At 34.3% G+C, this 14,863-nt stretch overlaps 1 protein-coding gene across 2 annotated transcripts in view; it reads left to right on the top strand.

Moving 5' to 3' along the window:
* Window positions 1-14,584, top strand: part of MNAT1 (MNAT1 component of CDK activating kinase) — a 341,857-nt gene extending 327,273 nt beyond the window's left edge. For both annotated transcript variants that reach the window (XM_044664870.1, XM_044664869.1), the window contains one exon: window positions 14,135-14,584. In XM_044664870.1, coding sequence (XP_044520805.1) covers window positions 14,135-14,255 — 121 coding nt within the window. In that variant the 3' untranslated portion in view covers window positions 14,256-14,584. The remainder of the gene's footprint in view (window positions 1-14,134) is intronic.
* Window positions 14,585-14,863: the final 279 nt, after the last annotated feature.

Below are 14,863 nucleotides of genomic sequence, written 5' to 3'. Positions count from 1 at the left end.
TATATTGTCAGTATTTTAATGGGGGAGAAAAAAAAGAAAATAGGTTAGAAGAATATGCTAGGTAAAAAGGAGCAAGAACTGGTAAAACTTGTTATTTTTCTTAATTAAGGTATATGAGAAGGAGAATATACATATATAGGGAAAGGGATATGGAAACTAGGCATCAGAAGAACTTCACTTGTATTTGAAACAAAGGAAGAGTGTAAACACAATTCTTCTAAAACTATAAGAATTAGAAAATGGACAGAACAGGGAGAAAAGAGTTGTTTGTTTTGTTTTGGATCTTCGTATCTTTTCATATGACAGTTGTTCCAAAAAAAAGTCATGTAACAATAAAAAATTATTAAGTACCTGTCATGCGCACGTTGTGCTAATAATCTGTAGATACAAAGAAAGGCAAAAAATGGTTCCTTCTCTCAAGGAGCTCACAATACGATGAAGGAGAAAGCATGTAAACAACTATATACAAATAATAACTACAAAATAATTTGGAGGTAATCAGAAGGTAGATGGCATTAAGAAGGATGAATCAGAGGGTAGATAGCATTAAGAAGGATGAATCAGAGTGACTGGGAAGATAGTGGTACCATCAATATTAGTAGGAAAACGAGGAAGAGGAGAATATACCTGAGGAAAAATAATGAGTTCAGTTTTGGACTTGTTGAATTTGAGATATTTGTTGGACATCCAGTTCAAGATGTTAAACTGGAAGTAAGTGTTAGTAGTAAATACATTTTGCTTGAGACAGCTTCAGGCTTAAGGAACTAGAAATTTTTAAAATTCAAAGCCAGTGAAAAACACTTCCCACATTTCTTAAAGGTGTTGGAGTAACATCCTATTAAATTACACTAAGTAGAACTAATTTTTTAGCTGGGACCAATCAGCTTTCATTATGTACTTACTATGTCCCATAATTATTATTTTCAAAATTTAATATTTATGTTTGTACAAATCAACATTGATGCATTCCTGATTTTCATTCACTTCCATAGTAGTACATATGTATGTATGTATGTATACATGTATGTATAGGATTGTAACTAGTAATCTAAAATATAATGATATTTTAAAACTCTTTTCAAACCTTAAAAATGCTGTGTAAATACAGACTATTATTATAAATGCTAGTTATACTATCAATTTGAAAATATCTTGCTTTTACTATCAGATACTTTGTCAGACTTCAATGTTTTCAAATTTTTCTGTAGATCTTTTACATCTTCATCAAAATTTTCTTTAGTTTTTAAGAAAGAGTATATGAGTTTGAATAGTGTAAAAATATGAATCTAAACAGTTGTTTTGAAACTTAAGATGGTACCCTTGTTTACAGCAACATTGACTGTTATAAAAGTAACTTTATCATTATTTTTTAAATCCTTAAAAGCATAATGCTACATTTAATAACTGAGAACAAAAAATATATTTTTGATGAGTTAAATAGCAAGAGCAATATTTTATCTCCTAGACCTATACTTTTACTAGTATTAAATTATATACATCTACCCCCAAATTTCACTTTGTTTTTTAACATAGGAAAATGTATAGCCACTGTTGGCATCAGTCAGTAAGAATTTATTTAAAAGGTGACTTTTATCTTGCCAGTATTAGTTTATAATCAATTTAAATAAAATGGCTTTACTTCTAACATTATAAAAGTTTATGCTGCTGCATAATGTATAAACAAAGTGCCATGAGAATTAAATATGATTTAGATTGAGTATTTTTAACATTTTGTAAGTAAAAGATCAAGTGTGTTCTGGAACAGTACATCAAAAAAAATTAAGGACAGCCCATTTTGGTAGCAGCTGAGTGGCTCAGTGGATTGAGAGCCAGGGCTGGAGATGATAGATCATGGGTGTAAATCTGACTTCACATACTTCCTAGCTGCATGATCCTGGGCAAGTCACTTAACTCCCATTGCCAAGCCCTTACCACTCTTCTGCCTTGGAACCAATACACAGTATTGATTCTAAGATGGAAAGTAAGGGTTTTAAAAAACATTTTCTTTGGAATGCCAAGTGGAAATGATTTCTCTTAAGAAATAGAAATAGATAATACGGATTTTTTTCCCTTGGATATATAACGAATGGGGAAAATCTAGTCTTATATATGAAAAAAATAATAAAGTGAAATTCTTAAAACTCATTAAAAATTTTGGGTCATATGTAATTCATTAGAATGTGTTTTTATTTGAAATAGCCCACTAACATGTGCTGTTATCGCTGCCAAAAATGCAATCTGCAAACAGAATTGAATATTGAAAATAATGTTTTAATGTTTCAAATAGGAGGAAAATGTTTTCTTTATACATAAGTCCAACTATTATACTTAGTCCAACTATTCTTTTAACAAACTAACTTGCCAGTTTATTAAACATTCTTTTCCAATGTCACCTCCTTCTTGGTACTATTGTTTGTAATATATTCCATTAATGGATAGAATATTGTGTACTGTATTATACAATATATTGTAGTTTTGCTTTTGGTAGTCACAGTAAACTTTTCTTAGTGCATATATTTTATAAGTACTTTAAAAATTAAATTTTTTTAAAAATTTCTTTTGTATTAAGCCATAATCTTCAAGTTCTTTTCTAGATATTTTGGGTATTTTGTGGTCAGTTTTTACTTGCATGAGATAGCATTTTCTATAATTAAGAAAATTAATGATTTTTTCTAGTGGTATTTGTCTTTGATTGGCATTCTTTCCTCAAAAGACTTAGCTAAGTAGTTGTAGTAATTCATTTTCTAGAATGTAGAAGAGAAGTTTGTTGTTGTTTTATAAGGATGGGTCTGCATGAATGGAAAAAAATAAATATCTCTCCAAACACTTAGCTTTGGTATAATTAGGTTTTTTCAGATTTCTTTGCACTTTTCCATTGTAATATAGGATTTTAACCTTGCCATGTTGGCTTAGGGCAAACCTGTCAGTTGCCTTGGATGAAATGTTGAAGGTGGCATGAGCCACTGGGCAGATATCAACTGCCAGTGGACCAAGAGTATAAAAAGCCCTGGAAACCCAGGGCTGGGTTCTTTTCCTGACCTGACTTCACTCTGACCACTCACTTACCCTTTACCCCCTGGGCCCGGGGGGTGAGAGTGAAATGGGTGGTGGGAGTGTGGATCTAGGTAGGACTAGAATAGGTAGGATTTTAAGACCCAATCTTCTAGAGCAACACAATATTATTATTCTCATCACCGACAAGATTAGCCCAAAGATCAACTTTATTTCCTAATCAGAGACTGCTTCACTCTGACCGAGGAATCAGTCACCTTAGACCAGGGGTCGGCAACCTTTTTGGCCATGAGAGCCATAAACGCTACATTTTTTAAAAATGTAATTTCGTGAGAGCTGTACACTGCTAACAGTGCGCACTCCTGTAACAGCGCCTGAAAAAAAAAATTGACTTTATGGCTCCTTCAGAAAGAGCCATATCTGGCCCTCAAAAGAGCCAGATATGGCTAGAGAGCCATACGTTGCCTACCCCTGGCTTAGACCTTCCAAGGATTTCTACTGGCTTCAGTCAGATTATCTTCAACAACAGATTTTAGTATTTCCTAGCCCTCTTACCATTGCCTTGTTCCCTATCCAGTTATCAATAAACCCCATGGCTTTAACCCAGTGAATCCTGTGGTTATTTCCCTATCATCAAAGGCTAAGGAGGACAGGCAACAGGAAGGGATTCTGAGCAGTTTGGGCTGGAACAAATTCCATTGCTGAGGGACAGGAAATTCTACATCCACTTGCTGCCAGCCTGCCATTAACCAATAGGAGCCCATTTTCTCAACAGGGAGGGCCAGCTACCTGATATCTTAAAGGAGCCTGGTGGCAAGCATTGAGGTTTCTCTGGGCACTCAGTTCCCAGGGTTGGATCCTTATACATTCATAAACAAGTTACAAGCCCAACCGAGGCTTGCTCACTCCATCCTTACAACCAGCACCATCCTCCGGCTAGCCTTATTGCAGCTTAAGGCCCCTCTTTCCTACTTGTTAATTACACCATTGATGTAGTCATTGGTTGGGGGGTGGAGATAGAATATGCTATATGAATGTAATGTATTATTTTTATGATTTTCTTGATATTGAACTGGTCCTACAATTTCTGATGTGAATCCAACTTGCTCTTACTATTGTCAGTCTGACTGGAGGGTCCGACCCTAAGACAAATGGGATGAGAATAGGGTGGTATAGCAGAGCTTTATTGGAAGCAAGGGGCGGGGTCCTAGTGCCAGTAAAGGTGACTGTGGGGTCCCAGGGTGGGTCTGTGGGGGACTGGGACTCTCCATTTGTTCCCACCTTCCTCCAGTAAAGCTTCTTATTAGTCTCTTAGCCGAACACCCATCAGTTGGACCAATAATTGTATAATCTTTTAAAATATATTGCTGTAGAAGTAGCCTCTTGGCTAATACTTTTATTGGGTATTGTTGTATCAACATTTAATGTGAATATTTGTCTGCATTCCCTGTCTGCTTTTGTCTTTTAAGACCATAATTCTATTATAAAATAAATTTTGTGAATCTCTTCTTTTCCTCTTTTACAAATGTTTTATGTGATATTGAAATTAATTATTCTCTGAATGTTTGATAAAATTATTTTGTAAATTCATCTGGCATTGTTCTCTTTCTACTATCCTGCAATTGCTTTTGGGATTTGCTTGTATAGTTTTTTTTTGAGATTGGGTTATTTAAATTCTATTTCTTATAGTATAATTCTGAGTATTTCATTTTTTATATGTTCATCTACTTAAGTTAAAACATTTATGTAAGCATATAATTGAGCAAAATGTTTTATAATTTTTTCACATATTATTCATTTGTTGAAAATACAGTTTTTTTATTTAAAAAAACTTTAAACCCTTACCTTCCATCTTAGAATTAATACTCTGTATTAGATCTAAGGCAGAAGAGGAGTAAATGCTAGGCAATGGGGGTTAAGTGATTTGATAAGTGTCACACACAGCTTTTTTTCATTTTTGACACTGCCAGTTTAGTTTTCCTGTTTCCTCTTTTAATCAGAGTAGCAAATGTTCATTGGTTTTTTAAAAATGAATTTGGCTTCTTTGAACTTTTTTGTATTTTTCTTTTAATTTTGTTAATATCTTTGATTTTTTTCAGAATGACTATTTTTGTGCTTATTTGGAGGGTTGATTAGATACTTTTGTCATATTGTCTCAATATTGTCTTTTTCTTTGATGAAAGTTTGCTGTTTCTATGATTTATTCTTTGATTCATTAATTCTTTAAGATGAAGTTATTTCTCCTCCATATAAGTTTTAATACATTTTCAAAGATCTTTTATTGATTATAATGTATATTACATTGTAATCAATAACAATTATACTTAATATTTGTTTTTGTGAGTTTATGATGTTTTAATGCCTTAATATGGTTTTTTTTGCAAATGTCCCATTATCCTTTATATTGAAATCATTTATCCAATTTGGCCTTGTCTTGGTATAGCATGTGCAATGTTGGTCTATGCCTAATTTCTGACAAACTGCTTTCCAATTTTCTCTGCAATTTTTGTCAAATAATGAGTTCTGTAAAAATAAAAAATGACTGTAAAATAATATAGGCAATGAATGATTATGAATTATAAACTGATTTTTGATACTCTGCTTGCTGTGCTTGCAAAGTGTCTTCAGTTTATATCAGTGAAGTGAAGCTCATAAAAGAACTTCTCTTCAGGGCCAGACGCAAGGATGCTAAAGAGACTCTTGTAATAGAAAAACTATTTATTGAAAATATATAAGGATAAAAGAATTTCGAACTCTAAGGGATTCTAACTCCACCCAAATAAAACTCCCTCATTCCATAAGGAACCACTTCTCTTGTTTTCACAGGCTGCACTAATCTTTCCTGATTTGACTAACCAAAATGTTTACTATTCTAAATAAAACTTTCACCATTATTCTTATAATTTTTAACTTTGCCTCTAAGTTATAAAAATAACAAAGGCTAGTTGTTTGAGTCTCAACAAGAATCAAGTTAGGACTCTGAGCCTTAACAGACTCAGAGTCCAAACCAAAGACCAGAGTTTTCTTTGTTCTTCTTAGAGTTAAATAAATCTATATAAAAACAGCAATAGATTTGTGGTGGCAAAAAACTGGAAAAGGAGGGTATGTTCTTCAATCGGGAATGGCTGAACAAATTGTGGTATATGCTGGTGATGGAATACTATTGTGCTCAAAGGAATAATAAACTGGAGGAGTTCCAGGTGAACTGGAAAGACCTCCAGGAACTGATGCAGAGCGAAAGGAGCAGAGCCAGAAGAACATTGTACACAGAGACTGATATACTATGGTAAAATCGAATGTAATGGACTTCTGTACTAGCAGCAATGCAATGACACAGGACAGCTCTGAGGGATTTATGGAAAAGAATGCTACCCACATTCAGAGGAAGGGCTGCAGGAGAGGAAACATATAAGAAAAACAACTGCTTGAACACATGGGTTGGGGTGGACATGATTGGGGATGTAGACTCGAAACTACCACACCAATGCAACTATCAACAATTTGGAAATAGGTCTTGATCAATGACACATGATAAAACCAGGGGAAATGTGCGTTGGCCATGGGTGGGGGGTCAAGGGGAAAGTAGGAGCATGAATCATGTAACCATGTTAAAAACGAATATTAATAAATGCCAAAAAAAACCCACAAATAAACAAACAAATAAATAAATAAATAAATGTAAAGGGAAGAAAAACAGCACTAGATAGTCAATAGTGTTTCCCAAGTTGGAACAAGAAAACACTAATCTCCTTCAGGTCTTTCCCTCAGACAGAGAGGCAAAGATGTTACCTCCTCCAGCCCTGAGAGAGAGTCCCTGTGTGTGACTCCGCCAACTGCCAGAGACTAGTTGCCACTCCCAGAGAGAGTAACTGTCACAGAAAAAAGCATTTGAAATGACACTCTGTCTCATATCTGCTTCAAACTCCAATTCTTTCTCAAGCCAGCTTCTCTACTTCTTATCCCTAAACTAATAAAACAATATTTATTTTCTAACATCATTCTTATAGTTTTAACCCTCAAAGCTTAGATTTTTGGTTTGTCAAATACTAGGTTACAATGGTCATTTACTACTATGTATTTATATATCATATCTATTCTATTGATCCACCACTCACTTTGTAATGTAGTTTGAAAGCTGGTACTACTAGGCCACCTTCCTTCACACATTTTTCATTGATTACCTTAATATTCTTGACTTTTTTTCTTCCAAATGAATATAATTATTTTTTTCTAACTACATAAAATAATTCTTTGACAGTTTGATTAGTATAACAATGAATAGTGTTATACTTAGTATAACTGTCATTTTAATTTTTTTGGCTCATCTTGCCCTTGAGTAATAATATTTTTCCTGTTGTTTAGATCTGCCTTTATTTGTATGAAAAATTGTATCGTAATTGTGTCTACATAGTCCTAAGTTGTCTTGGCAGATAGTTTCAAAGAAGTTTGTGTAGTCATGAGGATCAGGGACAATGTTTAGTCCTCCATCTTGTTGTACATGTGACACAACATCTGTTTATAATTTATTTTTAATGCCAGTCACCTTATCTTACCCTGGCTGGCTTACTGGTTTTTTTTGGGGGGAGAGAGGGTTGAGATACTGGTTAAGTGTCTTTATTTTCATGGAGGTAATTCTTCATTATCCGGGCCTCCAAACAATTATGTTCAGATGTTTATGTGTAGCAAAACAAAATGTAACTTCTGACCCATCCCAAGAAGTACCAATATAGCCACCGGATAGGATAGCACCTTGATGGTATTTGCTATTAGAGTTAATGAAGAGTTAATTAATTATTTGGACTAATTAGATATTTTGGTAAGTAGAAATAGAGAAAGAGGATTGAAGGGGTTATCTTAAGAAGTGTTGTAATAAATTTCTGGGACAAGATGGACACCACTTTGAGTGACAAGATCGGCAGTTGAAGACTTTGGAATATACCCAGATGCCGTGACCCAGGGCAAAATTCAGTTGGAGCCAACCCTATAAATACCCACCAGGCACAGCACAAGTTGGTTCAGTCTGGAGCAGAACTTCGGAGGTGGGAGGTCGAGTGGGAAGGTAGGCCTGTACCTGCAACCCAATTTGACTTACTGAGAGCTAGAGAGCAATCACCATCATTGTCAACAGAGCTGAGAGAGAACAGTAATATTCATCAATAGCCTTCCCTAATCTTTAGCTTGGCTCTGGCCAAGTCAGGCCAGGGTTAGTGTGAGGGTGAAGAACCTCCAATCTCTACCTGATCTAGCAATCTACATAGTTTGATCATTAACCTAGACTATTAGCAATAAGTTTCCCAAATCTTCCATCCTTACCCTTGTTCCTAACCCCATCTAACTAGACTTAAATATAGTGTTTTGTTTCAAAGTACCTTTCCTGAGTGGTGATTATATCCATAGCCCTTGGGAAGGGGAATCAATCACGCAGTCAGATCCAGCAGCATTACCCAATCAGCACACCAATAGCCCTTGTCAATAATCATTCCAACCCCAGGTTGGGGAACTAGAGAAGTTAACCACCTACAACTTCTCAGTGGTTCCCTGCCTGGGCACTGTTAAAAGGGGACAGCTGACAGGTGCAGTTTGGCAAAGCCTGTCAGGTGGGAAGAGGCACAGCCTTTCTGCCAACAGCACCTACACAGAGGCCTGTGGGTGAGAGTGTGCTTTCTCTCCCACCAAAATCAAATCCAATACAACCTTTCAGGGTCTCGTATTATTATCCTCTTTTATAACAGAAGCCAGCTAGAAACTTCATGGTGGTTCCTTAAGAAAATTCCCAAGAGCCTAGGGCAAGTGTTGGAGATAATGGACACTTGGAGGTGGATTTCTCTGAGGGTGGTTGGTTGGATCTTTCCTCTGGAAAACCCTTGAAGAGCTGGTGACAGTTGGTGTTGGAAAATACTAGGATATTTGGGAAAAGTTTGTGGAGAAGGACAACTCTGAGTAGAGACTGGCTGAGTTTTCTCTGTGTCACTACAGAGGGTGTAGGCCCAACACAGAACCTAGAGAGGGCTAGCAGCTGGGAGAATGAGAGTGAAAGTATAAAGGAAAGGTTAAGTTTAGGACTGAGGTAAATTCCCTAAACTAAGGAAACTAAACTTTATTCCAGTACCCAGTCTGCTTCACAAGAGACTTTCTTAGTGCTTGAAAATATCAAGCCTGACTTAACTCCTTAACTAAATGATTAACCCAATATCTAATCTTACTAAGCTATACTAATTAATTATTTTCTTATAAATATTTGAAATCTACTGTCTCCTTTTACTTTCTCTAGCTAGAGATCAATCTAACCACTCTCATAGACTCTCTCTCTCTCTCTCTCCCTTCTATCATAACATTTGGGTACTGGCTCTGTTTATTCTTATACTAATGAAGAAACCTGATACCTCCTGATAGAGAGGTAAAGGACTAAGACCAGAATGAGAGCAATTTTTTAAAACATATTCAGCATGGAAATTTGTCTTGTTTGATTATGCATGTTTTAATGGGTTTTGTTTCTTGTGTTCTCAGTGTATGGTAGGAGAGATCATAATTTGTTAAAACAAAAATTTTTATAAGAAACTGGCCTGTTTAATGAAATATTAATGTAAATGGAAACGTTTTAAAATGTCTACTTCATAAAAAGAAAATTCTATCCTCTACAGCTGTTTACTTATCATGATTGCTTGAACCATTTTTTGAACCCATTTATGACTATTAAAGATGCTACTATGAAGTTTGATAATTAAATGAAATAAGGGTAGTATACAAGTAGAATTCATCTTTAAAATCAATTTGTTCAACATTCCTTATTTAATTTTCATCTAGGTCAGTGGTAAGAGGATCCAGCATGTACTATCTGAAATGATATTGTGAGATTTCCTTATTATCTGGAGCTAAAATGCTTCGTGGTGATCATTTTCATGGGTGAGGAAGAGGATAGAGAATTTTCTTGTTCTTGAATAATACCCTTGTTCTTTTCCAGTAGAGAGTGTTCTCTACCAATTTCTAATAGAACTAAGTTCAAAGCTTTAGCCTCATTGTCAATATAAGTAGTGCTTTTAAAAAATACATATTAATATCTTAAGTTCTAAATTGCATCCGTCTTATTTCCCCCTTTCATATCTATTGAGAATGTAAGAAATATGATACCCATTTTACATATGGAATCATGCAAAACATATTTAGAAGAGAAAGAAGAATTATTTTTCATTGTGAGTCCTTTGTAATTGTCATGGATCATTCTATATGGATTAGACTAGCTAAGTCTTTTATAATAGTGCTGTTACTATGTAGATTGTCTCACTTATTTTGTTATCAATTCATATAAATCTTACGAGGTTTTTTCTGAAACAGCTCTCTTCATCATTTCTAATAACACAATAGTATTCCATCACAATCATATACTACAACTTGTTCAGTCATTCCCCAAATGAAGGGTATCCTCAGTTTCTGATTCTTTGCTACCACAAAAAGAACTGTTAAATATGGGTCCTTTTTTTTTCTTTTTATTTCCTTGAGGTACAGATCTAGTAGCAGTATTCCTAGATCAGCTTTATAGCTCTTGGCCTTCATTACAAATTGTTCTTCAGAATGGACTGTTTCCACCACTGTTGTTTCCATCAACAGTGCATCAGTAATCCAGTTTTCCTGTATCCCTCCAGGATTTGTAATTTTTCTTTCCTGTCATGTTGGCCAGTCTGGTGTTTTCATTTGCATTTCTTTAATTATTAGTGATTTAGAGCATTTTTTCTTAACTATTGATAGCTTTGATTTCTTATTCTGAATATTTGAATATATATCAATTGGGGAATGGCTTTTATTATACATTTGGTTTAGTTTCTTATATATTGAAAAAATGAGATGCCTTTATCAAAGAAACTTGCAGTACAAACCCTCCTTCCCCCCCAGACTCCCCCTTCCCCCATTTCCCTACTTTTCTAATTTTGGCTGCATTTGGTTTTGCTTGTGCAAAACCTTTTTAATTTCAGGTAGCCAAAGTTTTTTTTGTTTTTTTTTTGTTTGTTTTTTTAGTTTCCATTATCCTCTCTTAATCTAGTTTGGGTATGAAATCTCCCATCACTAGATCTGATAGGTAATTTTTTCCATTTTCTCTATCACCTGTTATGTTGAAAAAGTAGGGATTTTAAGAAAGGAAATGGTAAAACAAATTAAATATAAATTATACTGCCTTCCTTGGGAGGAGAGACTACCATTTTAACAAGAAACAGCAATGTGAGAAATCTAAGTTTGAAAGAAATCCTCTGCTTTTAGTTGAAAGATAATCTTCTGGGGGCCGAAGCTAAGGAAGAAATACTTCCTTAATAACCCAGATCAACAATACATTTAAAATTAGAAGTATCTGAAATAAAAAATTTGAGAACACATAGTTCATTTTGCCCTGTTCAAAAATAATAATATATATTTTTTTATCCTGGCTACTTTTAGTAAAAATAAAGTATGTGAAAATTATAAAACACAATAAGCAAGCTTCTTTTTCTTAGTGTCTGCTTATAAGATTATAGGTACCTAATAAAGCCATGAAAAATAGACAGTATATGTTAGAGTTTGCTAACTCATCAAAGCAGTTATCTACAGGTTCCAGAACTCAGCTGAACTTGACTTTTAGAAATAAACTTGGCAAGGGCTTTTCCCAGGTGCTTTTGTAAAGGTATACATGAAATGATACTGACCTCTGCCAGAAACCCCAGGAATTTAGTTCAGAGATGTACTTGTGTAATGGTCATGAAAGAATTAAAACAACACAGATGTGAATTAATGTGGAAAAGTAGGCAAAACACTAAATTCTCATTGTGTGGTTTCAGTGTGGCCGATCCTTTAAAATGCTTTGGTACACCACAATAATTAACGAGTTTAAGAACTTTAAGGTTAGCTACTTTAGAAAAATGAAAGGCCACAGTCTGAATGCCAACAATGAATTGTTTTGGATTTTTTTTTTTGTTAAATTAGAATTAAAGTAAGTTGCAATAATGAAAATAGGTTAAAAACTTCAAAAGTAATCACTCCATACACTTTAAGAGCATAATAAACTTTTAACTATAATTATGCTAATTCTTGTAAAATCATTCTTTTATTCCATTTTTGGATATTTAATGTAAATGAATACAAAAAAGAAAGTTTATAATCTTTAATATGCAAAGGAACAATTCTAAGTCTACTGATTTGAGTAGTAAGAATCAAATACCTTGGGAATAATTCATACATAGAATATTGTTCATTTCCCTGTTAAAGCATTTAAGTATAAGAAATACAGTTTTCAAGTTATGATTAATCATTTTAAAATAAACTTTTTTACATTGATGGCATAAATGAGTATGACTGTTTATTACATTTTACCTATAAAAACTGAACTACTTTATATACTCTTTATGGAAACAGTGCATAGCCGTAAATTAAAAGATGCAACTGTTTTGGATATTTTCCTGGTGATCTTGTGTTTTCCTGCCAGCAGTACAGCTGTTTTAGGTTTTTCAGAATAACATTAAAAGCCATGTGCATAGTGCCAAGCCAGAGGTAGAATGACTCAACTTTCCCAGGAGTAAGTTAGACCAAGATGTGATGAATCAAATTAATGAGTTTAAGCTTAGAGGTTTACATTAGAACTGTGAATGAAACCAGTTCTGATTTGTAATAGTTGACTTCTCAAAGTTAACAAGCATTCTACTGGTGTACTTGAGTCTGTCCATGACTTTACAACTATAGAAGTTGAGATGATCCTTTTTTTGTGAAGGGCTGAGGAATGTAAATTGAAGGTGATAACAGCCTGGGCTCATGACTAGATAAAAAGTAGATCGTTCAGGAACATTTGAAGGGATTCATTTGGCAGATGCAACTTAAACATGGCATGAACACATTTACTTTCAAGGGATCCCTCCATAAGTCTCTTAGAATCTAGGGTTCTGTGCACTTTAGAAAATGTGTGACATTTAATTTGCTGGTGATTTAAGAGAGCATAGCTTAGGTACAAGATTCTGTGCTCTCTCTTATTCTTCCCATTTCTTTTTGTTGTATTGTTATAGTTTGACAATTTGTATAGGTTTGATAAATATCGACACATGAAAAACAGACACATTGGAAGTTGTGATCATTGAATTATTCAATGTAATGAATTTCTTATTCAAGTTTCATATTCCCTGGACAGGGTTTAAATATTACCCAAACTAGGTACCATATCTGTCATACTTCTAGTATTTAAATGTTTGCTTTGGCCAAAGAGAATAAAATAAATTACTAAATGAATAACAATGGAGCTGAAAAATGTAATTTTCAGTAGTGATAGTTATGACTAGATAAACCCTTCTCATGGGAGCATTTTTTTCCTCTTATTTATCAGCCAGAATAAAGACATGTGGGGCATAGCCAAAAGATTTAGTATTTCTGAACAGAAATAAATAATATCTATCCTACTATCCAGTATAGAAGAATCTTCCATATTTACAATTGATACCAGTTCTACCTCAGGTTAAGCCTCAGAGATATTGGGACCATAGGGCTTCTCATACATTTCCTTTATTATATTTGCTGATGTTTATATGAAAGCTATTTTGCTATCCATGTGTTATATTTCTATTCAAAGTCATGCTTGGGGTGGGAGGGAGATCGCCATTGCTACCAGCCAGTATACATGTTTGGCTTTATTCATTGTTAATTAGTAGAGATCTTTATGGCCACATCTTTTGGAAACTTCAGAGTTTTATGGTTGGTTAAACTGTTATTGTAATTCAACATTAATCTAAGCTCCCAGTAGACACTTGGTAAATTGAATTACACTCCTTTTTCAGCATGGCATAATGAATATAGGCCATGAAGCCAGAAAGTCCCAAGTTCAAGTGCTGGTTCTGGCACATACTAGTTATATTACCTTAGACAAGTCACTTAACTTTTCAGTGCTGTAGGTAACTGACTAGAAATTGCAGAGGGGATGACATACAGAGGTAGAGGGAGTTTCCTCACCCAGGAGTTTCTTATGCCTATAAAATTATAGGTACACATCATTCATTTTCACATATAAAAATTGATTATATGTTAAAGATTTTTGTACTCAGTATTCTTATTAGTTGCTTTGAAAAAGTCTTTATCAATTGCTTTGTACTTTTTATATGAACGCATTCTTTTTTCCTTTTAGGTATCTAAATCATGTTCGAGCTGCCTCACCACAGGATCTTGCTGGAGGCTATACTTCTTCTCTTGCGTGCCACCGAGCCTTACAAGATGCTTTCAGTGGGCTTTTCTGGCCATACAGTTAACCTGCACTTTTTAAACAGTTTATGAGGCTTAGAAATTGGAGTGAAAGCAGAATCTAGCATAAGTAAAACAAGCATGAAATGATCACCACACCCAGGACAATACAGCCTGAGTGCTGCCTCTTAGGGTAGCTATGTGAAATAAAATCAGGATCCAGTGTCATGTAATTGGGAGATGTGTTTTTGTGGAAAAAAATTCATTTCTATTTGTATTTTCCAGAGAATTGAAACAGTAAGCCACATATAATGGAAGATATGAATAATTCATCTATGTATACTTGAGGTTTAAAGACAGACTTGTAAATTTTTTAAAAAATAAAGCGAGACTTTATATTAAACTTTATGGTCTTACTCTTATTATAGCATTTTCTTTGAACAAGTGTTTAAATGCAATTTTTTTAATTTTAATTTTGAGTATTTTCCCATATGTTACATGTTTCACGTTCTTTCTCTCTTCCCCAAACTCCCTTTCACCTCCCTTAGCCAAGGCACAATTCCACTGGGTTTTACATGAATCATTGATTAAGACCTAATTCCATATTGATAGTTGGAATAGGGTTATCGTTTAGTGTCTACATCCCCAATAATATCCCCATCAGCCCATGTGTTCA

Source organism: Gracilinanus agilis, chromosome 2, assembly GCF_016433145.1.
Source record: "Gracilinanus agilis isolate LMUSP501 chromosome 2, AgileGrace, whole genome shotgun sequence".
In the NCBI taxonomy this organism is placed as follows: Eukaryota; Metazoa; Chordata; class Mammalia; order Didelphimorphia; family Didelphidae; genus Gracilinanus; species Gracilinanus agilis.
The sequence above is the reverse complement of the archived record's forward strand: the minus strand, read 5'-3'. Positions and strand labels throughout refer to the sequence as shown.